Genomic DNA, 26,323 nt, shown 5'->3' with positions numbered 1-26,323 from the left:
TATTAGGGATAACTCAATAAGAAAACTCACACATTTAATAAGATTGTCCTTTATCCTGAATAGGTAAATAAATACATATTACTGAGGCAATGTTGACAATAATAAATACTATGTCAGTATTTCAAAAGCTAATCACTCATTCCACATATTCAAAACAAAGACCTGACCATCAAAGACACGCTTTACCTGTGAAGTTAAGCAACACAACCAAATCGTTTTCCCCTTTTAGACACAGAACATAAAGTCAGAAATGGTTAAAGATGAGAATCATCTGAACTTTGGACCGAATTCTCATTCAAGATTCATCAGGAAAGAAGCAATAAGGACACCAAAGCTGCTGCTGGTCTGTTCTGGTTCCAGTCTCTAGTTGGCTTAGCTAGAGCAGCTTATGTCAGAACCAGGTTTGTGCCAATTTGCAAATAGATTGTATTCCAAAAGATGAAAGGCATGATTGAAGAGTTTCCTTTTTCTTACGCCAATCATTTCAACCAACTTGCTATAAGAACACAATGTTATTAAATTGAATCTCTAGAATCTGCGCTATACTATGAGTTGCATGTCCTTCTGCTGAGCCCTGTTAACCAGCACAAGTATGAGTGAATTTTAAAAACTTGCAATGAATTATCTCTTTTCCAATGGGTCTTACAACTAGCATCTCCATTATCTACATTCATGGTAACCAAAAGTTGTTGTTCGCTCCATAGAAACAGTTAACATTATGGATATGATTTTGATTGTGATATTCAAGCTAATTTATTGTCGCAAAAGTGTATAAACTCTTAAAAATGTTTATTCACCTGACAGATTCATACTGAATAATGTCCATTATCCAAGTATGTGAAGTTCTAGTGAAGGGATTAACACTATTGTTTCAAAAATATACACCCGCTTTCATGATGGTCTAGCTGAGAGAGTTATCAAACACATGAAAACCTGTTAAACCAGATCCACTAACATTTCCCAAAGGCTTATTTGAAGTTCCTAAGGTACCACAGGAACCTCTTTAAGGGCCCCTAAAACCCATGAACATCCTCAATTACCACAATAACCCACAGAACGTCCCAACAAATACTAAAACATCTGTTAGGGACCCTAGAATCTGCTTTAGATTATCTAAATAAAAAGAAAACCAAACACTAACAAGTAGTCTTACTGTTCCAGAAAGCTTAGCAGATAATTATATTGGTCAGTCCAAAGTAATCACATAAAAGCGAGCCTACTGTATAATCAATGTCTGTCTTACAGCTGCTAAATGTGTTTTCTGATCAACGGCGGAGAGAAAAACAGAGCCAGTGAAAAAGAAAAAAAACCTCATCCAGCCTAATGAAAGATTGGTTGGTTATTACGAGTCATTACGGCGTGGCTGGGCACAGACCACAGACATTCCTCCTGACAAAACACACTCGCACTGAGGTTGTCAACTTTAAAAAATGTTGCCATCTCTGCAGTTCTTGCTTTTTTTCCTGTACACATTTAAGGGACACTTCAGTCTCTATTTGACTCTTTGTTTCTTTTCCATGTGTGATTTTATTTGGTGTGTCTACCTCTTTCTGTACATCCTGTCTGTGTCTCTCTCTGCCTCACTGCAGATGGATGGTGGGTGGTCAGGAAAGGGTTAAGTGCTCTGCTTTATAAACTCTGCGTTAAGAGTCTGCTGGAAGCTACTGGTTCAGCCTTTAAATACAGTCATTTGACACATCCCAACACAGGCTTGAAGCATAGAGCAGCTGCTGACCCAAACTCAGGCTTTAAAGGCGAGCTGGTGTGTTGGCTTAACACTGCGTTGGACAGCATGAACGCTCTCTTATTCACCTGTTTGCTGGTGCCCTGGCTGGTGGCAGCCTCGGCCAGGAGGTTTGACCAGGAATCACAGCTGATAATGGGATCTGTACCTGGCAAGGATCCGAGCGGATACTTCATTGATCATTTAAAATCAAGGAGAGCTAGGGTAAGAAATGTATTTATTATGCCCTAATTATATGCTAAACTATTTTCTCTTCAATTAATGTGACATACACAAAATGTGCATGCATTTTAAATATGCTTTTCAATGAAGACATTCAAATGAGCTAGTTTATTAATGCTTTAGAATTTTTGGAATGTAGTTAAATGTCAGCAAATACATTTTTGCTTCACTGTTCACTTGTTTAGATAGAATGCAAAAATGTTGGTCAGACCAGTCAAGTGTTCTCTTATAAGATACAATTCTGTTAATAATGAATAATTAAAGTGAGAACAATAAATAACTCAGACAGATGAAAAAGTGGTAGGAATATAAAATGTGACTTTACTTAGTAACCACTATGTAATGCATAATAATAATAAAAGGTAATGAAGAAGGATTACAGGACCTAGTATTATATGTTATGGTTTAGTTATTTTGTCTTCTACTTATGACACACACACACACACACACACACACACACACACACACACACACACACACACACACACACACACACACACACACACACACACACACACACACACACACACACACACACACACACACACACACACACACACACACACACACACACACACACACACACACACACACACACACACACCACACACACACACACACACACACACACACACACACCACACACACACACACACACACACACACACACACAATCAACTAACCACTATTACATCTTGAAAAAATTAAACTCAAAACCAAACTGGTCTGGTTTATCTTTCAGCATACACTTGTAGAAAGTGAAAAACCCACAAACAATCCAGAGACTGAGATGGATAGAATAAGGGTGCTTCATTGAAGTCAACTTTTTAGTTCTTCCCTTTGATTGGTTTGAATGCCAGTCACTTAGTTTAAAAACAAAGGCAGTAGGATTGGGGATTGTTCTATGTTCAGGGATACTTTGATTTGTTACAGCACCTGAAGGGGACCAAGTCAGGGGATGATAATGGAAGATAAACCACCCAAACGTAAGGTGATGTAGAATTCCAACACTTGTTGGATTAAATAATTTTGGTTGCAAGCCCGCGGATAACCCTTTAGACTGGTTAGGTTGAGCATTGAATGCTTTATTGTTGACAAGTTATCCAGCCACGGAAGTTAAGAAAATGTACAGCTGTCCAAAACTCCCGAGGCTGAAGGACGCAAAAGATTGCAACCTCCAGAGGTCCAAAGGCTCATGGGGTCAGGGGCTTGGAATGCACTATACCTTGAACCCAACCCGATTCTCGTTGGCACTCAGCAGCACTTAAGACACTTCTGAAAATATGTATTGACCAGGTATGGTAATTTATCCACAAAATCTCTATCAGAAAGAACACTGCCTGGAATCAAAAGGCATTAACACAAATTAAAAAAGATATAATTCCTTAAGCACTGCAGCCAGCTCATGAATAACTAGAGTCTTTCAGCAGGAAAGGCTTTGGTCTGTCTTCAGCCAGTAGGCAGCTGTGAAATATAATGTGGACTGCAACAAAAAAGCTCTGCCAACCAATAGAGCTTTGGAATCAAAGAGTTGATAATGAGCCAAATGAATGGAGACTGTTTTAGACCAACAGCAGAACTATGTCACAAATTAAAGCCTCCTCATTCATGACAATCAGACCACTGTGTTGGCAAAGTGGGGTGGCCAGATGCAGAGGCTTTGGCCAAAGCATTAGACTTCCTGGATTGCTTTTCATCTTCTGACTTGTACGCTGACACCAACACAGACCTAGGTTTAATTCACCTTTAACAAACTTAAATTCTTGTTATGCCATGATTAACATTGGATTATCCCCTTCAATGTTTACAACTCATTAATGACAAAGCTTTATATTGTTACATTCAGTGTGTACATTGTATTTTCTAATTAAACAATGCCTAAATCTCAGCCTTCATGCCCATTAAATCAAACCTAAACAAACCCTGACAACCTTGTTTAAATGAAAAACTTAATTAACAAAATGGCATTCGTATATTACTAAACGGTTTGAAACCTCTAATTCTTGTTTTTCTTGCATGCCTCCATGATTAACTGGGGCTGCATTTAATAATAGCAGAACTATTCAAAGTTATCAAACAGCACTTTATCAACTCTCGAACAACTCACGCAAAAATAGTGCAAGTCTCATGTATCCAGTCGTGTGCTCACTACTTCCAAACGCATTTGTTTTTTAGTAAAAGCTTGTTAATACACCTGGAATCATCCAGGCTTGAGCGGACTCACAGCGCATCTATGCAAGTATGAGACTTTTTTTTTTCCAGGAGTGTTCAAAATAGTTATACATTAGCATGCTAGACTTAGCAATAGACACTAGTTGCTCAAGAAAAGGACAATGCAGTACAGATATCTGGGATTGTTTTACATCTTCATTTGGTATTTAGCCACAATTTGTTCCAAAAGTAACCAGTCCTAATCCCATCAAATGTCAATGTTTTGTTGTAGCAAAATGATTTGGCTGTAGTATTAAGATGCCATGTTTTCTCCTGCAGAGGGCGTTGCCTCTGGCTGATGAACCTGATGACAGCCCAGTGGAAGCAGGAGGAGATACCTCTGGTAAGAGAAAGACTTACGATTGTGTAGACACAACATCTCATTTAAACAATAGGATAAACTGCTAGCCCATTGTTAAAGATGCGTTCACTCAAATCTGATCATGGTTTGAAGGTCTGGTAAAAACATCAGATTTCTCAGAACAAATTAATCAGTGTTATGTTTGGCTGTGTTGATAGTGGTTAATAATATCCATCCCAAATTGTTTTGTAGTGTTTGGGGAATCTATGCCAAACCAGGGTACCTGTTCCTTTAGGTACTGCACTCAGAACTCAAACAACCTAAAAACAGGGTCTAATTGTATCGTAGAAAAAAAAACTATGAACTGTAGGATAATCATTGTAATTGCAATTACCTCAAGTTAAGTGTTTAAAGGACATTAAAAAACACAAGTTAACCGTATTGCTTTACAGAGATTTAACATACAATTAAATAATTAAAACAAAAAACCTTGACAGGGAACATGGAACAGTGAGGAATAATAGATCAAAGGCTAAACTTTTATTGAGTAACAACTATTGATAATTATCACTGTAACCCTAGTCTGATTTGAATTGAGCTGGATTAAAGATGAAAGAAGTGCTATAGATTCTTCTTCTGAAGACTTTATGTTTGTGTGGTGCCTTTGTGTTGCAGATCTGCCCACCTGCCTGCTGTGTGTGTGTCTAACTGGTTCAGTGTACTGTGAGGAGGTCAGTCCAGACATGACCAGCGTTCCTTCCTTGCCTAAAGAGACGGCCTACCTGTACGCCCGCTTCAATAAGATCAAAAAGATCCGCGCCAAAGACTTTTCCGACATTGGTAAGTCTGTAAACTGTCTCCATCATCACCTGTTGATTGCCTTATTAGCAAAGACTTACAGGCAAAGAATAAAAGCTTGCGATGCATGCTTCGTCTATCTTTGTCTTGTTCAATAATTAGATTTAAATGGTTAGCATTATAGCATGTGTTATCGGATCATGCTGGCCGAGGAAATAATTACAAAAGGCCTGGATACGTTTTTAGAACTAGACCCAAACACGCAACTAAAAGTCAGGCTTTATTGATATCTGCTGCTCATATTTACACTATTAATCTTTCCCTTGAGAGTTTCACAACTTTATGGAAGTGTAAAAGAAAATACTTCCTTAAAAAGGAATAGCTAAGTATCATCAGCGTAGCAACAGTAAGGGATTTTGTAGTGAACAGGGAAAACACTAAACAGCATTTGCTTTTTTAAAAACCGGATAAATAGACTCTCACTTTCTGTTGGCTCACTGCTCATGAACGACATGAAATGTTATGATAAGTGAATAGGTGTCACTCAAATACCAACCAAACAAGGTCAAGTAATGGCTGCCGGTCATTCTCCAGTCTAAGTGGGTAAACATCAGAGTTCACTTTTTATATTTGGTGTTGAAAGCACTGAATGTGATGCATCTGGGGTAGAAAATACACAAAGACGCTGGTCTATGTAGCTGCACTTTATTAATTAGCTGGTCATCTGGTCTATGTTTTGGTCTCTAAGAAAAACTAGAACATTCCGAAAAATGTTGACTATGTGACTGAAACTTGGGCGTGCGTCCCGATGCTAACATTACCCCCGCTTTGTAAGTATTGATAGCATTAGTTGTAGTGTTAAGGTACAACAAAGAATATCCCATCATTTTAGCTCACATTTAGCTGACTATTTGAAGTGTTTATCTATTATATTTTTGGATTCTTTTACCACATTCCTGCATCGTTTCTGAACATCTTTACCAACAGATTACTACTGGATTTAGTTAACGACAGACAGGTGTGTTCAAAGATCAAAGCGTTTTTTGTACAGCTCCTCTCCCCTCTAGCCGTGATGTCACCCACTCTAAGTCTTAACGAGCTCTCCCATTCATTCCTATCGGGCAAATGATCGCAGTTTTCTGCGATTTGCGTGAAAACGGTTTGGCGAATCTCTTATAAAAGACATAGCAACCCGATCCGGTCATTCCGCACATTTGTGCTGCTGTGATGTGTGTTTTGTGTGTTTTGTGTCAACGCTGCCGGACGAGTAGCGTGACAACATTTGTGGCAGAAGAAGGAGAATAAGATGAGATAAGTATGTTGAATACTATACTGTACGTGGCTTCGCCAGTCACACAGAACTACACAACTGTTGTAAGTCCTTACTGCATTTCTTAAATAGAATGCTTAACACAAAGGATAAAATACGAAACAACATTAATATGATGGATCTCTCAACAGTTACTCTGAAGAGGATTGACCTGACAGGGAACCTGATCTCAGAGATTGAAGAGGGGGCGTTCTCCAAGCTAACCATGCTGGAGGAATTGTCTCTGGCGGAGAACAGCCTGGTCAAACTTCCTATGCTCCCCACCAAACTCATATCCTTCAACGCCAACCACAACCATCTCAAAACCAAGGGAGTCAAAGCTAACGCTTTCAAGGTACAAATACACATCTCTCAAACTTGTTTTGATTAATAACATAACATACTTGGCCAAGATTGCAGAAAGCTGCACACACTCATTAAACCTGGCTGTTGTTAAAACAACAATCAGATGCAACTCTTAACCTAAATGATTTGGGTAATTGTTAACAAATGAATCTTTATGCTGATAATATTTTTCATCTCATCATATATATGTAATGAATGTTTACTAAAATGTTAAAGCATCTATAAAAGTCACGACTTTGCTAGACTTTACACCCAGGTATGCTTTTTTATTTACACGTTCACTTTCCACACAGTGAAAAGAAAACTAATAAACAACTCAACTGAATCTTTTTATTTCTTTGCTTCCCCATCAGAAAATGACAAAACTGGTCAACTTGTACTTGGCAGACAACGAAATGGAAGCTGTTCCACACATCCCAGACAGTGTTCGGACCCTACATCTACAGGTTCGTATCTTTTGCTGCTAAAATAAAATAAAAAGTCTTTGGAGACTCTCCAATAGTGGTTCAAGTTGCTGTCTTCTAAATTGATTATAAAACAGAATACAATCATGAATATACTTCTTTAACATAATGAGCTAGACATAATACGCTGTTACTTGACATTGTTTATATTTCCTCCAGAACAACAACATCACTGAGGTCAACGTAAACACCTTCTGCAAGTCCAATGACACCTACTACCTACGGCCGAGCCTCAATGAGGTCCGTATGGACGGCAACCCTGTGGTTTTGTCCAAGAACCCGGACAGCTTCACCTGCATGAAGGTTCTGCCTGTCGGACGGTACCGCTGAGGCGACAGAAACTTTACTGTACCCCCTTTGTTGTTGATGGAGCATTGGGATACCGTGTTGTTCTGGATTTTGGGGTGCTGGTCCCATAATGGGAATAAACGTGACAATGTTTTTACTTCAGCAAACCTACAAACAGTTTGTGAGATTGTCAGGTCAAAATGAAACCATTCACTGGACTGAAGGTTTAAAATGTAAGGACTTTCTCTACTCACGCATATTTCAGTTGTCGAGTCAGTCGAGTAATTGGATCAAAATCCCCTGAGAAGGGGTGTGAAAGCCTAAATGTGCTCCAAACAAGCATTGCCGGACCACTTAAAACATTTGCATTTCAACTAATCATGAAAGAAGTTTGAACACTTCCGCACACCTGGCCAATCACTCCGTATGTGTTTGTCAGATTGTCTGTTTTGCCAACATAGCCTTTGATTCTGCCATCAGAAAAGGGGCTTAAGAAGATGTTAATACATCGTGCAAACAGTTTGACTATATCTGACAGATTAAGGCCAACTTTTCAGAAGACGTAATACCAGTAGAACAACTGTATCCCCTAAAATGAGTGGAGAGGTGTAAACACCTCTACCTACTAACAGTCCGACTCATGATTTCATTTTGACCTGGCGCTGTACTGCCTACAGTACATGAATGAAAGTACACAAACTCCTTGTGAGTTTGGACCAACACACACACATGCAGCAACAAGCAAACAGGCGTGCTTGTAACTACCAGAACTTATAGGTTCAAAACACAGGCCAATGTCTTCATATTCTTTGTGAAAATAATTCTAAAATAATTTTTGGATTTCTTTCCAAAAGTTACTTTAAGTCGTTAAACAAACAAGATATAACTAAAACCTTTTGGATATCTTTGCTGCTTTTGCTAACCTAATGAAGTCTCTTGGACAAGTGTTAACCCTTTCATTTTTAAGGTTTTACAATACAATTAAACAACTCAATGTTGTATAATATTACAACAATTAAAATGTTTTCAAGCCTTATAAAGCCAGCTCTGTTTTCACCTTGCTCATTGTCGGTCATCAGGAATTTCATTTGGACAGACGTCAATGAAATATCAAAAATAATACATGACCGAATTGCAGTCTTTGATTATGTGTAATATTGGTGCTGAATGGCATTTCAAAATGTCCATACTAAAAATATAGGCTGGCTTTGAGGCAAACACATAATGTTAAAAAAAACGTTTTCAAAACAGAATTTTAGTCTGACACAATCAAATGAAGATGTTAAAATGTTTTTGCTTATTCCAATTCAAGTATGTTTTGCATTTAATATATTTTCTTATGACAGTAGTAGAAAAAGCTACAGTATCTTCAAAATTACAATTCTATAAGTCATGAAAAAAGGTAGATTCTGAAATGGCACTTAAAGGTGCAAAGAGCCTTTGAGCATTATTAACAGTCCTCTTTATTTGTTGTTACATTTTTGTCACATGTAAACACTTTCTCAGTGTTTCTTAGAAAGATACTACAAATGAACAAAACATTGAGTGAATTAATTGAACTTTCAACTATAGCATTTTTTTTTTTAAAGGCCTCTTTATAAGGGCAATGGCCATGCAGATTTGTGCAGAATTTCTTAAGTAATTGAGTGACTTAGCTTCACCTTTTTTATTTATAGACTGCAGTGAACTGGGGCACAATGTATCTATGAACTATAGTAATGTGAAAATTACTCTTTTTTTATTTTGTCTGCTTTTAAAATGTCTTGCTTGTGTCCCTAACTCTTCCCTTCCAGTAATAAAGATGACTTAAGAAATGATTACTGATGTGAATAAGACAGTGATGTTCAAGGAGATGTATGTGACATGGCTATGTTTTAAAATATTTTAATAAAGTTACACTTTTTAAATTAAAATACTTATTGAGTTATTACATTACATTACATTGCATTTAGCTGACGCTTTTATCCAAAGCGACTTACAATAAGTACATATTGTTGCCAAATACAAAACTTTCAAAATCTTATTTCAGATTAAGCTATCATTTGTAAGTTGTATTTAAAACTACTTGCTGATATCACAATTTTAAAGCCCCACCAGGAGCACAGCAAAAACAGAAGTGCATTACACCATTGCCCATGACTAACTGGAGAGTGTGCTTGTGTTGTGCATCTGTGTGCAGATGCCCACAATTGCAAAATGCCATTCAGTGATTGGCCACATGCTTTTAAATGTCTGTGGTCTGTGTACATGGCCAAGTTGCCAGACATCATCTGCAGTCCTTAACTGGCTGGTTAATGTTGCGGTTTAGCAACAGGAATGCAATGTATGAGAATTCTATGTGAATTTGTTATTCTTCTCAATACATGTTTATGTCTTTATGTCATTAATCATGAAAATCAGCATACAAGGCACTGCCCACACTACAGCAGAATCGTTACAATGGGAATTATATTTGTTTCCATAATAATACTGAAGAAAATGCAACTAAAGCAAAAACTAGAGTTTAGAGCAAGCAGGCCACTTTGGAAAATGTGGGTTAATCTTCTTTCAGCGCAGCAAACTTGGCAGAACTTGATATTCTTCAAGTAAACAGGAGAATGAGATCCATATTGTATCTGCGGCTTCACTTACCATTTGACATCTTGCTGCTACCCCTTCAATAAAGTCCCACTCAATATTACTCGATATATACCATGTCGACATTGATTCACACAAACAGCACTTACCTTAATTTTCATACTCTTTTATCAGCCAGAATCCAAGCACTTTACAAAAAATACTGACTTTGGAGGTGTCCTGACTGATGGACCGTCTGCTCTCAAATATTACAGGATGGACTGATCTCGTCCCCAACAAATAATGCAGAGATGTAATTTAGCAACAAGTAAAAATATTTCCCTCATGTTTGTTATGCTTTTTGGGGTTTCCCCTTTCCGTGTGTTATATAGGTTTTTGTGCATGTAAATGGTCTGCAAAGGCTCAAATGCCAAAGTTCCCTACAGAGGGAATTTCTCCCAACACCCTCCTCCCCTGACTTAACGCCTCCGTTGGACTCCTTTGTTTACTTCCGTAACATAATGACATCACTGTGCAACACTCTATTGGCTAGCACTCCAACACATTGTACGTGATCGGCTAAGGGGCGGGACATCTCTAAGCGGATGACCAATACAAATATCAACCTGAGAATAAGCATATTATGTCCCCTTTAAAAAAAAAAACTAAAGAAAAGCTGTGGCCATGTCATAAGGCAAACATTCTGCCATGTTTCCCACAAATGTGATCAGTGGTGTTAAGGGACAAGCACCAACCTGGTCCAATCCTCTATATTTGTTGTGAGGACCAAAATGGTTTATCATGCCAATACACACAAATGGTGGAAAGCAGGTGTGTGTGGGTAAGGTTGCCAGATTAAGGTCCATTTAGGTGCAGGTGTCTCTTTAATTACCTGGAAGTGTTGGAAGGTTCTGAGCCGGTCCTTACATCTGTCTGAGAAGGTCCTGAGAGTCCTGAAGAACAGCAGAAGGTCCCTGCTCTCCTCCACCCTGAAATGACATAGAATGCATCATTGACATTTTTTTTATGGAATGTTAATTATTTCAATTGTTGATCGATAAAATGTATACGAAATACTTGCGATAATGACAGCTTTTTCATTAAGTCATATTGAGTACATTGACACTCTTAGAATTCAAAACTGTGGTTTAGTCTTGGATCACGTTAGCAGAGTAGCAGTGTGTTCTCGAGAATGGGAAGGACACACGGAAACCCCCAAAAGGATGCTCAAGGATTAGCTTTTCAATCAACAAACATTTTCATTCAGTTATGCTTTCTTGGCCAATGCGCCTTTTTTAATACAAACTACAATTTACCAAGGCAGTCAGTCTTTACTGAAAAGGGTTACATTTGAAGACTTTTGCCTTATTATAAGAACATTATGGACGAACAAGGTTTAAATCCTATGTAAATCACTATGCTTTGACTCAAATGCATTATAATTATTACGATATTTCCATTAAGCATAACTGTGTTGTATCTCCAAATGCAAGAGCAAACCATTCATTTACAAGCAGACCCATCCAAACTACCTATACAAAAACAAAAGTATATTACAAAACGGTTCTTCCTTATATGCAATATGCTGTATTTCACAATGCTATAGCAAAAAGAGCATTGCTCTGTCTGATGAGTGAGCCTGGGATATTCTGTTACAGGTTTTCCAGAGTTTTCCATGGGGGCCCGGGGCTAGACGGCAGCCGGGTGAAGTTTCCAGACGACTGTTATTCCGCGCAGAGCTGATGGAAACATGGCTCACATAAAATGGAGCATTACCAAAAATACAAAGAGAGTGAGGGACTGATCGTTGGTTTGATATTGTTGTTTTTAAGTGATTTGGTCCAACTCCTTGTGTATTATTCAGTTTGATTCAGTGAACCAACTATAGTGGTTGTTAAAACCTTTTCATGGAGCGAGTTTGATGATGATTTGTGGGCTTTGAAATGTGGAAAATATAGGCGTTTATTAGTGTATCATCCAAAATGAGCAGCTAAATGTTCTGGCAGCAAACCGTGGAAAAAAACATCAAATTAAAACAAACAACACTTTGACTAGAAGCTATTTTGGTTTTGATTGGAACAAAACAAATACTGAGCTCAATACCCAGTCCTGCAGATATTAGGGCTGCAACCTAAAATAAAAGTTTTTGAGTAAATTAAAACAAACTTATGTTGTTGAATGCACATTGAGCTCATTTGAAGTGTATTCACTGCTTCACTGAATGAAAATTAATAACTTACTCAGATTTGGTGTTGTGATCATCTTTTTAGTATGGCTTTGTCTGCTAATTTTCAGGTTCATATTTGAAGTTTGTGCTTCTTCTGTGACATGTCTGTCTCCATGCTTTAATGTTCAATTAGGTCTTTATTTTCTGACACTGCCTGTGCTGCAGCACCTCTGTTCACCCTCTGTCTGAAACCAGAGCCCTGTTTGCTCTGATTAGAGTGCTAGCCTGACAGAAACAATGAGGGGTTACGTATGGTAACCCTTGTTATATAAGCACAGGCGGAGCCCTCTACTGGACTCTATGGGTACTACCCCTTGATCATATCATGCAAGCATTCATCCACTGAGACTTCTATAAACCTAGCCGGCCCCGGGGCGGTCCTACCTGAATGCGCTCGCATTTCACCGTATAAAAGGAGGCCTCGCCTCCTGACTGTCATCCTAAACCTCTCTTCAGCGAGCGGCATAGGACCGACAGGGCCCCGAGTAGAGGGCTCCGCCTGTGTTTATATAACAAGGGTTACCATATGTAGCCCCTCGTTATACAGTGGGGCAAACAAGTATTTAGTCAGCCACCAATTGTGCAAGTTCTCCCACTTAAAAAGATGAGAGGCCTGTAATTTTCATCCTAGGTATACCTCAACTATGAGAGACTAAATGAGAAGAAAAGAAAATCCAGAAAATCACATTGTCTGATTTTTAAAGAATTTATTTGCAAATTATGGTGGAAAATAAGTATTTGGTCAATAACAAAAGTTCATCTCAATACTTTGTTATATACCCTTTGTTGGCAATGACAGAGGTCAAACGTTTTCTGTAAGTCTTCACAAGGTGTTCACACACTGTTGCTGGTATTTTGGCCCATTCCTCCATGCAGATCTCCTCTAGAGCAGTGATGTTTTGGGGCTGTCGCTGGGCAACACGGACTTTCAACTCCCTCCAAAGATTTTCTATGGGGTTGAGATCTGGAGACTGGCTAGGCCACTCCAGGACCTTGAAATGCTTCTTACAAAGCCACTCCTTTGTTGCCCGGGCGGTGTGTTTGGGATCATTGTCATGCTGAAAGACCCAGCCACGTTTCATCTTCAATGCCCTTGCTGATGGAAGGAGGTTGTCACTCAAAATCTCACGATTCATTCTTTCCTGTCTCTCTCTCTCTCTCTCTCTCTCAGACTTGGAGAAGGCATTAGTGTGTCAGAATCATTATCTCCAGTATTTTTCCATTTCTTTTTTGCCAGATTCTGCAGACTGGACGATAAAATCCAGATGTGGTTTGGTTTCAGATATAGAGCAAATCAGACTGCTGCTCTGGTGTGTTGATCCACTGACAAAACGGACGCCTTTGAGCAGACTGTGGTTATCAGGAGAGACAATGCACCTGAGCATATACACACAACAGCTACAGCAAACAGGACTAGGACATCTTAACTTGGATCCATCATGAGTTATTAGATGCTCAGATGAATACTGATTAATTAAAGGACAAATGATTTGTTGCATGTTGAATCATTTAAAAATATATTTGTCAACTGCTCTGGTTATTAAAACAATATAGGGCACCTGTGAACGACAGCATTTGTGGTAAAATTACTGATTCTATGATGCACGTTGCTTCATCAGATTCTGAAATTTGGAAGTGCATGGTATTGTTTGGCAGTGTGAAAAGCAGTGAGGGTATGGTATAGTCAAGCATATGTTATCCATGTATCATTAACAGATTTATAATTTAAAATCACAGATTTTCAGATGTTTTCAGACTGCCAACTAATTCCATGGTCTTCCATTAAAAGTAAACTGTTCATTCCCTCTTTGCCTATCTTTTAGGAATATCTATTATAAATATATAATTTACTTTAACATCACTAAACCTGGCAAAAAAAACTGAGAAAAGACCCCTTAAATTATGACTTCTGGTGATGTTAGGGGGGAGGGGGGGGGGGAAGGACAAATTGAGGCTTAAAAATATGAGAAGACTGATCAATACCTCCATAATCTTCAGTGTGGTTAGCTATGAATCTTCCAAAACTTCCAAACATCTTGTCCTGGACATAGTTTCTACAGTATAAACTGTGCAACAGTACAGTAGGCTCACACAAACTGCAGAACACCGGGGCTTTGGGAGCACTCAAAATAACTTAAAATGATTTAATTCCCATTTAACCTGTTAAGGGGCTTTTCCCCCCGTTTCTTTTCTCACGAAACTGTGTCTCAGGGCTTCTTAAAATGTAATAAACTATTCATGTGTCCTACTCATTTAACGGGAAGAAACTCAGCTAACTGATAATATGAACCATGTTTATCGAAACAAAACACAAGTCTCACAAGAAGAGTCTAAATGAGTCCCGAGCGAAAAAATGCTAACGCACTCTAGGTATAAATCAATCGATATACTTATCGGATATGCACAAACAAGCTTAGCTAACAAGCTGAGATTCCACATATTCTAGAAATATAAGCATCATCACTGAGCGATCAGAACTCGCGACAGGGGAAGAAAATACAGACATCACACGACGTAGCTTTAGGTAGCAAAACACGGAGATATGCTCACCTTTTGCTGTTATTCTGATCAAAAACGAGAAAAACGCGGCTGAAGAATAATCCATAGGTTAATCCAATGTGTCTGTCACTTTGAAAAAATTATTGATAATCCATAATTCCATTTTTATGTCAAAAACTGAGTTTACACATTAGCTACTAATGATAGCTTCCAGAGTGTATGACAGCTTCCTGTTTTGTCTCCTTGGATACGAGTCCAAACAATTCACAGACTGCACCGGGCGCTGACGTAGGCGCCCTGTGACCATCAGATTTGACGATGCTGATTGGCTGAAAAAAATGTCGGCGCCATAGTTTAAAGATAGCAACAGTTGGCTTCTGCTGCACTTGCTGCACTCTCGTCTGGGCGCTATGCACAGCGCCCAGATGAGAGAGAGTAATGATACACGGGCAAGGCCAGGCAGGAAACATGTGACTTATCAGTAACCTTAGACATCGTTACACAATTTTAAACGAGATTTTATTGTAGATTATACATTTTACTGATACCAATTATATAATTGACCTTGTTTATTAAAAATATATATATATTTTTTTTTAATGTGGGAAGAGGGGGGGCGGCGCCCCTAGCGCCCCTATGGGCCAGCCACCACTGGAAGTAGGGCATATGTACTACAGCGTTTCCAGCATTCTCGTGTCAACGGACAAGTTAAATGAATCGAATGCGTGTGAACGGAAGACTTTTTTTTATGAAAACGCAAACGTTCCCGTGTAAATGGGGTCTTAGGCCCCGGCCCCACGAGGACGAAACGGGTTGTATCTGCATAGTTTCTCTTGCGTATAGCCCTTTCGTTTACACAAGGTCGTAACAAAACGATAGAAACGGACCCCGCAAACGATAGCGGGTCCCAAAGTGCAGATCTGCAAACAAAACGCTCTGGGAGGGGCAAACGGCTCCGTGTTTACGCCTATACGATCATTTCCTGATAATGTTGAAGCAATAGCCTCTCCCCACCTCTCCTGCTCAGAGATCAGCTGCTGGCCTATCAGAAGAGGGAGAGGAAAAGAGAGGCTCCGTTTTTTATTCTTATATTATTATATAGAGTCGTTATTCATTTGTTTTAAAGCTCAATAAATAACAAAGAAGACCTTTGACTGGCACTTTTCTAATTTTGTCCGGAAGATTTAAATTGTAATGGACATGTTGACCGGCGAAAAAAAATCGAACTGAAACTCTGTTGCAAGGTCCCCTCATCTCTTGAAAGAGGGGGATAGGTGGGTGTTATTCATCTGCTGGTGGAGTACCGGAGAGATTTACAGCAGGAGCAAACGCTTGCCTCGGGGAGGGAGAAAAAGAGCCAGAGCGTCCACAGCGGAGAATAAATAGAAGGGCAACCATGGCAACCATGCGCGGGGAAGTCTTCTTCGCTGCTTTTGTGGCAGGACTACAGCGCCACTTACAGGCATATGTACTACAGCGTCTCCAGCGCTTTTGAGCGGTCTTGTGCGAACGGACAAGTGTGGACGGAAGACTTTTTTGATAACGATTGCGGTCCATTTGCGTTATCGTCCTCGTGTGGCTCCAGCCTATGGCCTCACACTCCATGAATGACCGACGCCTTGCTAACCGGCTGAATCAGTTTTACTGTCGCTTTGAAGACCAAGAGGACAGCACTGACACCAACCCCCATGACACCTTCCAACAGCGCCAGTCCCACACTTCCCCGCCACCACCCTATCAGAGATCTGCTCCCCCACATCACTGTCCTCCCCTGACACATCAAAGACTCTCTCTATCAATAGGCGCTTTCACAGCAAGTACTTTTCCCAGGAATAGTTCCCGGAACTTAGTTCCCCGGAAATCTTTAGTTCCGGAACTATCTAAGATCGCGTTCACACCGGAATAAGTCCCTGAGGGAGGATTACGCAAATGAAGGCGCTGACGTCACTTCTGCTTTGGGTTTACTGGCAGGCCACAAACAACTTCACGGCGTATACTGCCACCCAAAGTCCCCGACCTGAAGTCTCCGGAGTTGGGGACTGGCTTCAGTTGAAGCCTTCAGAGTAAATAGCCAGAAGCACCGACACCTCCTCATCACTCCACCGCTCCCATGTTTTGCCATAAATTAGTCTCTCTCCGTTGGTGCGCTGGGCTAATGCTAATAATGCTAATGCGAGCAAATAATATGTTTTACGGGGCGTGGTTTGCAATTCGCCCAGCCAATCAGAAATTGGAACCTTTTTCTCCCCAGGAAAGTCCCTGCTCTCTAGCAGGGACTGAAAAGGGGTGAAAAGGTTCCCGAAAAAAAGTTCAAGTTCCAGATCTTTTTGGTGTGAACGCAAAATCCCCGGAACTGTCAGAACTATTCCTGGGAAAAGTACTTCGGTGTGAAAGCGCCTCATGAGAGTGAAGTAAACAGACACCAGGAAAAGCTGCTGGCACGGACAATGTCTCCCCCTCCACCCTGAAGCACTGTGATGATCAGGTGGCCCCAGTTTTTAGAGACATCTTCATGCCACGTTCCAGCATGCTTCAAATCCTCCACGATCATCCCAGTCCTGAAGAAAACAAGGATCACAGGATTAAATTACTACAGACCTGTCGCCCTGACCTCTGTGGTTATGAAAACCTTTTAGCGTCTTATCCTGTCCAACCTCAAAACCATCACGGACCCCCTCCTGGACCCCTGCAGATTGCCTCCAGAGTCAACAGGTCAGTAAACGATTCTGTCAACATGGCCCTTCACTTCCTCCTCCTCCACCTGGACACAGAAGGAACCTACGCCAGGTTCCTGTTTGTGAACTTCAGCTCTGCGTTCAACACCATCATCCCGGCTCTGCTGCAGGATCTCCCAGCTGCACGTGCCCGACTCCACCTGCTGGTGAATCACAGACTTCCTCTCCGACTCTGACCCCCAGAACATCAGCACTGGTTCCCCTCAAGGCTGTGTTATTTCCCCTCTGCTCTTCTCCCTGTACACCAACAGCTGCACCTCCAGTCACCAGTCTGTCAAGCTACTGAAGTCCGCAGACGACACCACCCTCATCGGACTCATCTCTGGCGGGGACAAGTCTGCCTTCAGGTGGACCGAACATCTTGTGACCTGGTGCTCAACGCTCTCAAGACAGTGGAGATGGTTGTGGACTTTAGGTAGAACACAGCCCCAGCTGCCCCCATCCCTCTGTGTGATTCCCCAGTAACTGCTGTGGAGTCTTTCTGCTTCCTGGGCACCATCATCACCCAGGACCTCAAATGGGAGCAGAACATTAGCTCCCTCACCAAAAAAAGCCCAGCAAAGGATGTTATTCCTGCGGCAGCTGAAGAAATTCCGCCTGCCAAAGACGATGATGGTGAAAATCTACACCACCATCATCGAGTCCATCCTCACCTCCTCCATCACCATCTGGTACGCTGCAGCGTGTCATCCGCTCTGCAGAGAGGGTGATCGGCTGCAATCTGCCATCCCTCCACGACCTGCACGCCTCCAGAACCCTGAGGCGGGCAGGGAAGATAGTGGCCGACCCCTCCCACCCTGGACACAAACTGTTCACCCCCCTCCCCTTGTGGGAATTTCGAGAAAGAAAGAAAATAAATAAATCACAATTTCAGTTTTATTAGAACAACATTGTGAAGTCCACTTAAAGAATTGCATAAAGAAGCAATTTTACGAGTTCCTGAAGTCATGTTAAGTGTTCATTTAAAACATTTGTCAACCAATTATAGCAATTGTTTTTTTTTTAAAAACTGAAATACTGTATCTTTCAAAATATATGACACTATATTCCACACAATACTTCTCACAGGGTTATCTGTTTGGCACAGTATGGTACCAAAAAAATAAAAAACAACAGTTGAGAGAGATTGAGGACAAACAGAATATGAAATAGATCAGAGTGACAGATTATTTTAAGAATTGCTTCCAGTTCAGTACAGGATACGACCTGTCCTGCATATACATATAGAATTCTGTCTTCAAACTGAACATTTTAGAGATAAAATAAAAACAAGCCAGTTTAAAAAGGGATTTGATGATTAACAGGGTGAAACAGAGATTATTTGCTGATTTATCATTTGTAATCCACTTGCTTTAACACAATGAATCATCTTCCCCTCTAGCGTAAAACGCACCTGGTAGAAAATTAATGATTCATATTATTGCTGAGTAAACCTCCACAGACCAGACTGAGCCCAGATATTTTTCATCAGTCACAGCTGGATGAGAACAGGTGTGACTAATGCTAATCATGGCTGTGCTCCAAATACAGGTGGGCGGGCCAGTGAGCCCAGCACAACTAAATGAAATGCAGCCTTTGCGAAAGTAATGATTTACAGTAAATGTGTGCCGTGAGAGAGGCTTATTGTTTGTGAGTAAAGAGCAGACTGAGAACAAGTACAAGTGTAACTGAGGGAGTTCAGCTGGACCACAGCCGTTTGCAGTTTCACATTTTCTACTTTAATAAACACTTCAACTAAAACAGGCAGCTTCATTTTGATATCCCAAATTAAATATGGAGAGCTGGACTGAGCCAAACTGACAGCGTAAATAATTAACAACTCACTGGCCAGAAACACCGGTCATAACGAACCAATTACGTTATCTATTTAAGTCAACTCTAAATCACATTTGATTAACTTCAGTTTAGCAGACTTTATACTCCACATGGCAAGGGATTTGCTCCCATTCAGCCACAAGAGCATTAGTGATGTCCAACATGGCTGGGGCTGCACAATTTTGAAAAAGATAAACTGATTGCGATTATTTTGACTGTAATTGCACTTTTGACATGATTTGCGTTTTTAGAAGAATAATGATTAGTCGCATTATTATTGAAATATATTATAAAATGAACATGTTTGGATTTCGTAAGAGCATATGTATGTACCAAACATGGATTTTGGTTGTATATAATGTTTGACTTCTCTGCAACACCACAATACTTTATTGATATATTGTCACTTTTTTTGCCTTAACCGAATATTGGGCATACTGCGATTTGGATATTGCATTAGTCTTTATTAAAAAAAAACGCATTTATTCATGTCCTGGGCCCAGGAGTTCAAAACTTTTAATCCCTATCTGATCGGATCAGATTTGGATTTTGGGGAGTTCAAAACAAAAAAACAGGATTAGGATCACTTTGATATCCGATCAGATCAGGAAATCCAATCCAAGCTTTAATCTGGATCAAATCTTCAAAACGGGTAGTTCAAACCGACAACACAGGATCGGGATCAGTTTGATCAATCCTGATCCCACCAGAGGGGTGGATTTCCAGTGGATTACCAGAGCGAAATGTACTGTACAATTTATTTTAAAATATGTTTCAATTTAAATAAGATGGCAAAGTTTGTTAACTGAAATAATACACAATGTTTAGCCTTCATGGGAAATACATTTTATTTTTTGCTCACGTTTGTGGTGGCCTATTTTGTTTTCAACCAAATCTTGAGGACATAAATGTTTATGTTCATAAAAGTATCACAACAAAGATTGTCAATCACAAATGTAATTTAGATTAAAGTAAAAATATCTTCAACAAAAAAAAAGTCCATCATCTGTCATCACCTTTCAAAAGTAATTGTGGAAAATAGATGTCTCTGCAATGTGGTCTCTTGTCTTCCTTGTATTATTTGTCATACCCACTAGATGGCGATCGGTAGGATTAAAGCACTGATATTCAGGATCTAGTAATCTTGAAAAATCGTAATCTGGATCAGGGTGATCCTATCCTGAATTGCTTTGAACTCCAGGGACAAAATCTGGCCGACTTGTCTGATCCTGGATCACAAAAAAATGGGATTTCAAGATCGGATCTGATTGAGATTAAAGGTTTTGAACTCCTGGGCTCTGGGCATCAGCACAGGAAAGTTACACAATTCCCCTGGCGGCTCTTATCTTAAAAAGCATTTGGTGATCTTCATTGGAAAGGGCTTTCATGTGAAATACATTTATTATTATTAGAATTAAAAAAGTCCCAGACTCAGCTTTAAGATGTCACCTAGACAGGACAGTCCAAATACTTCTGGCCAGAGAAGCTCACATGATGTTTTATCACAAGCAAAGTCAGAAATTGTACATAAATGTGAGCATACCTTTAGTGAAGCTTTGATGTATTTCACACAATTCCTTTGATTAATTCATACTGATTATTACAAGTATTAACTAATTAATCACCAAGAGGTTGATCCCTCTGGTTATTCCAGATCATTGGAGATGATGCGGCAGAACTTGTACAGTTTTGTTAGTTCTTACCCAGAGAGGAAACTGCTAAATGGCTGCAGGTCGCTGGCATCGATCACCACATTCAGATCACTGATGGTCTTCTTCAATTGTTCATCCTTCTGCAGGACAAAACACACCGTCAACTACTTCGTCGTTTTCTGTAAACCAGTCTGTTTTCAGAGTTAATTGTATCTATCTTTCATGAGGAGTGACAAAATAACAGACAAAATAATTCCATAATCCATAGCGGATGATAGTTAAACTTCAATAAAAGCTGTACATTATAAGATTCATTATTTTAATACATTAAATACAAAAGTAAATACAAGCAACACTAGAAGATATATACCTGGTGTACCTTATAAACTGCCCTAAAAAAAAAAAGTGTATGTTTATAAAAATGACTGTTGCAAAAATGACAAAGCCAAATAAGGAATGCCTTTATCAAAACAAGATAAGACATAAGTAGATATACTATAATGTTTAATGATAGCCAGGGAGGAGGAGAGATTCAGAGAAACCAGCTGTTCTGGTGGCCCATCCAGGCAGAATAACAACCAGAAGACTGCTGGACCAACATAAAGCAGGTTTACAGATTTCCCTACAATAAAACAAAATTACTCCTGACTGTACATAACAGGATATTGACTGCTTTTGAAGGTCACCCATCTTTTTTTAAATATGTAATGATCCAAAATGTGCTTCTGACTGGCCCAATGGGGAAATCTATCCTTTTTTTGGTTAAAGGTCCCATGACATGGCCATTTCTACTGATCATAATTCCATTGTTGAGGTCTACTAGAATAGATTTACATTGTTCAATGTTCCAAACTCACATTGGTTTCTCACAGTATCTCTGTATAGTATGTGTATTCACTCTTTGTCCTAAACAGCTTGTTGGAGCTCCTGCCCCCCTCCTCCCTATGAGCCCACTGTGCTCTGATTGGTCAGCTCGCCCACTCTGTTCTGATGAGTCCACCACCGTTACAGCGGAACATCAGTGATTATGTGTTACAATGGCGTTTGTTAGCAACCAGAAAATGACACCAGTAATGACAAACAGATGAGAATGCTGCGTGGGGTCTGGGTGCCGTGTTGGTGGGACGTTGCGAGGACAGTGTGAGCTGGGTTCATTTCCTGCTTGCTGCGTGGGGTCTGCGAGACAGCGAGACATCGTGAATGGGCGCGGGAAGGGGGGGTGCTGAGGGGGCTTCAGCACCCCCATCTGCGAGGCTCCACTAGCACCCGCACCCCCTAACGCGACGCACCTACAGTGTAAGCGCGCCACAGTTTCGCCGCTGCGAGGCTCCACTAGCAATTTCACTAGTTGTTGTGACTGTAAAATATCATGTATAGCTGCTTGTGTTTAGACAACATTTAACGAAAGAAGGGTTCTGCAGAAAAACATGTTTATATTTCTCAAAGTAAGGTATAAATAAAAGGATTGTTTTTGCATTGTTACTGTAACTCGGGCATCATATTTCAAAGGATACCCAGCTCTAACTGGAGGAAATGATACAACATATTTCTGGTGCACGAAACAATAAGAGGTGACGAGTAAAATATGAAAAAATGACAGTTCTCTAATATTAACTTAGTCGGAGTGACCAGAAAATGACAAACACCAGCTCCCAAATCGGAGGGTCGATTGTCAGTCCCTGGTCCCTACAGTCGAAATGTCTGAGTGTCTTTCGGCAAGATACTGAACCCCACATTTTCCCTGTAGACATTGTGTGTGATTTCTTTAGAAGTCTTTTTGAGTTTGGATACAATTGCAGCTAAATGTAATCAGTGTTTGGACGAGATGACCAGTTGTTATTGTTGCCAGCAGCAGGATTAACCCAAATACTACTTGCCACAATTTCTTCTTCCAAGACAGATTGAATGACATTAAAGATGCAATTTCTTTTCTGACTAAATAAAAGGAAGAGTGCATTTTATCCCTGATCATTGTAAGTAGCTCTCTTTCGCCCTCTGATGGGTGGTTAATGACAGTGTGTTACCTGAACCCTTCTCAAAACAGCTGGTCTTTTAGTATTTGTTGTGTGCAAATCTACAGATTTCTAGACCTACCACTCAGAAACAAATTATGCTTGATTCAAAATGAAGTGTCAATGAAAATAAAAGGCACCATCAATTAAAAGATCAATAGGCACTAAAGTGTGTGTGCAAATAATACAAGTGTGTGAATGCATTAATGTCTTATTATTCACACAGGTCTAAACAGAAGTTTCTGAAATCCGTGATAACCGGATAACATTTAGCACTAATAATAAGTATACTAGCCTAGTTACTGGAACAAAGATAACGTTAGGATACACATCAATAAAAGAAATGGCTGAGGGAATTCTTTATCAGTCTTTTAACACTGAAAACAAAAGACAAGAATAGAGAGATATGGATTAAAACCACAAATACTAATATGCAGTTTTTGTCTCCTTAAGAGAAACTTTATGATTGAAAACATTCAGAAAAAATTAAAGATCTAATCAAATCAACTCCATTTGTCCGATGCTTTGGTGAGGGGGTAATGATGGCCACATCGTACCAGAGATTCTCTGTTTCTGCAAAAGATGACTTGAACAATGACATGTCTCACCTTGACTGCAGAGAGCAGGAACTCCATCTGGAAGACCAGATCAGAGCAGACACCCGATACACAGAGCTGCTGGACCAGCTTCTTCTCACCTATTGGATACAAACACACCAGTGTGAGTACATTATTACATAAGAGACCCATTTAAAAAATTGCTCTGTGAGTTTTCTTGTAAATAAAACAAAACTTAAGTGTACATCCTGTGTTTCTCATCAAAACATATTGTGCATGTCCTTAGGCTGTAACAAAAGTGGTGAATGCATTTTATTCTTCTAAATATTTCCCAAAGCATGTGTTTTAAATATTTAAAATCTTGTATTGGTTAAACTCATGTTGACATTATAACATTCTACAGCTTTCCTGCCTTTATTTGTTTGCTATTTCTCTTGCCGTGTTATAGCTGCCATATGTGGATCAGTGTAATAGTGTAAACCAACAGGATGTGATTCACCATTGGTCAATAGAAAATTATTTTCAAAACATTGCTCGATAGCACTACTGGGGGTCAAATACTACACAGGGTACCTTTACATTTTCAAAATGTGTGGCCAGGATCATTATAAGACTGGGAACAAGGTACTAACCTCTAATAACACTTCGGGTAAAAATAATTTACTGCACATATAGAAAGTAATGTTCACATCATTTTTCTGATTCACTGATTAAAGGTGGGGTATGTAATTTATTTCAGAAACACTTTTTGTTATATTCCATGGAATGCTCTTAACATCCCGATAGCAATGAATATATGAAATGCTTTGACAATAAATCCATAAAGAAATGTCATCTCTGGAATCCGTAGTACTGTAAAAAGCACGACCAATCATTTGAGCCGGCCCGGCTAAAGTAACTGGATGGCCTACCTGCCTGTCAGCCTTCCATCTGGGCACAAACTTAACTCGTGCCCTCATTGGTCATGTGTGTGTTCGTGTGTGTTGGAGGAGGGGCTCTGTAAGGAAGTGGCAGATTTTTTCCGGTTGTGTATTTTCAAATTCTATCGCACTCGAGCTGGTTTCTCTAAAATTACCTACCCCACCTTTAATCACTAAATCTATAAAAGGCTATAGTGTAGATAGCGTGGTGCTCATACTTTTTTTCAGAGTCTTGGTACAGCTTTTCAGACTGATGCCATTCATCCGTGTCTGCAGCTTCAGATCCTCCTCCATCTCCTCCACCTCCTCCTTCAGCCCGGACAGCACCTTCTCTTTCTCTGCTCCATGTTTCTGTCCACAGATATACGACCTGTTGGGACAGGTGACAGGCCGTTCATTTACTGTGATGATGGTTGAGCACTTATTGAACATGTTCTACTTAATTTGATGCTTCTGCAGCACCTAGGTATACTTGTATGTGTACAAATATTACAGTTTGAAAACGACTGTGAGAGAGATTTAAACTTTTAAATAAAAAGAAACTCACATTGCATCCTGCATATGTCCCCTGAAGTTGAACGATATGTCCTTGTGGTTGTCCTGCTGTTGCTGCTGCAAGTCTTCAACTTCAGCCTGGAGCTGCTCGATCTGGGCTTCCAGCACTCGCACCTCCTCAATGGTCTCCTCGCTCATCTTCTCCATCATCCTGAAGGACAAACACAGACTGAATAAATACAAATCGTTTAGAACTTTCACTGGCTGAAGTTAGACCAATACATACAATACAATCAAAATGGCAAATAAGACCACTGTCACCAAATGCCATTAGTATTGTACTTTAGATTTGATACTCTGTAACAAATAAAATACCTGTGTTTTTACTTCAGTCAAAAAGTATTAGCATAATGTACCTTGAGTAACCATTATGCAAAATGGCTCATTTCAGAATAAACATATAGCAGTACCTGGAAATACTTAAGTTAGGTACAAGTGACGTTACAGCAAAGTAAAACTTGTTTTAATGTAATGTCATTAACGTTACATTACGACCTGGTTACACTTAGAATTAAACAGGCTGTTTCCCCCACATTAGTTATGAATGCATTTCTCCTCCTCTCAAAAGTTTGCTGAACATATTTCATTTATAAAAGAAATTCACTGTGAAGGGGTTAACGTTTATTTTGTATTAATCACGACAGTAACTTTAGAGCATTCTAGCTAGCTAAACTTACAAAGGCTTCAAAAAGACACTAGATAAAGTCAAACTGTCAAGTCTAAAGTTAACTTACCGTATTGGTCTTCTTTATAATGTAAATTGAATTAAATAAAAGTGAATTTAAGTGTATTTAACCCTCTTTTCCTCACTCTTCTTTCTGACAACCAAAACAATTTGGAGACTCGCGCCCTCGGACCTTACCACTTTCCCCCTAGAGCAGGGGGGAGAAACTATTTCTGTGAGAAAGCGTCACACAGTTTGCCCATCTAGAGATTCAAGAGCTGATAATTTTAATGTAAAGATCTGTATTTTAAAAGTACATTAGCTATGTATTATTGTTAATATGACTAAATAAAAAGTTGTTCAAGCTGGAAAATATGAGGTTCCCCTTTACATCGAAGCCGTATCTGTCAGCTGTTGGTAATCCTGAA

At 39.7% G+C, this 26,323-nt stretch overlaps 2 protein-coding genes across 5 annotated transcripts in view; one reads left to right on the top strand and one right to left on the bottom strand.

Moving 5' to 3' along the window:
• Positions 1–26,323, bottom strand: part of cenpp (centromere protein P) — a 122,387-nt gene that overhangs the window by 95,837 nt on the left and 227 nt on the right. Inside the window, exons 1-6 of one of the 4 annotated variants that reach the window (XM_034202337.1) lie at positions 25,966–26,268; positions 25,224–25,400; positions 24,895–25,046; positions 23,808–23,896; positions 21,239–21,327; positions 11,152–11,248 (exon numbers count right to left, since the gene is read on the bottom strand). In XM_034202337.1, the coding sequence (XP_034058228.1) occupies positions 11,152–11,248; positions 21,239–21,327; positions 23,808–23,896; positions 24,895–25,046; positions 25,224–25,381 (585 nt within the window). In that variant the 5' untranslated portion in view covers positions 25,382–25,400; positions 25,966–26,268. Of the gene's footprint in view, positions 1–11,151; positions 11,249–21,238; positions 21,328–23,807; positions 23,897–24,894; positions 25,047–25,223; positions 25,401–25,965; positions 26,269–26,323 lie in introns of those variants that run through there. The other 3 variants (XM_034202339.1, XM_034202336.1, XM_034202338.1) reach the window with 3 other exon arrangements.
• ogna (osteoglycin, paralog a) lies at positions 1,701–9,520 on the top strand. Its single transcript, XM_034202340.1, has 6 exons — positions 1,701–1,948; positions 4,457–4,520; positions 5,154–5,318; positions 6,738–6,940; positions 7,305–7,397; positions 7,575–9,520. The coding sequence occupies exons 1-6, from the start codon at positions 1,793–1,795 to the stop codon at positions 7,743–7,745; spliced, it is 852 nt and encodes a 283-aa protein (XP_034058231.1). The 5' UTR covers positions 1,701–1,792; the 3' UTR covers positions 7,746–9,520.

Source organism: Gymnodraco acuticeps, unplaced genomic scaffold (genome assembly GCF_902827175.1).
Source record: "Gymnodraco acuticeps unplaced genomic scaffold, fGymAcu1.1, whole genome shotgun sequence".
Taxonomy (NCBI): Eukaryota; Metazoa; Chordata; class Actinopteri; order Perciformes; family Bathydraconidae; genus Gymnodraco; species Gymnodraco acuticeps.
Note: the sequence above shows the minus strand (reverse complement) of the source record. Positions and strands in the feature narration are given on the sequence as shown.

Coding starts and splice junctions, on each gene's coding strand:
- ogna (XM_034202340.1), top strand. CDS start 1,793: ATGAACGCTCTCTTATTCACCTGTTTGCTGGTGCCCTGGCTGGTGGCA. Junction 4,521..5,153: donor AGCAGGAGGAGATACCTCTG/GTAAGAGAAAGA, acceptor TTTGTGTTGCAG/ATCTGCCCACCTGCCTGCTG. Junction 7,398..7,574: donor TTCGGACCCTACATCTACAG/GTTCGTATCTTT, acceptor TATTTCCTCCAG/AACAACAACATCACTGAGGT.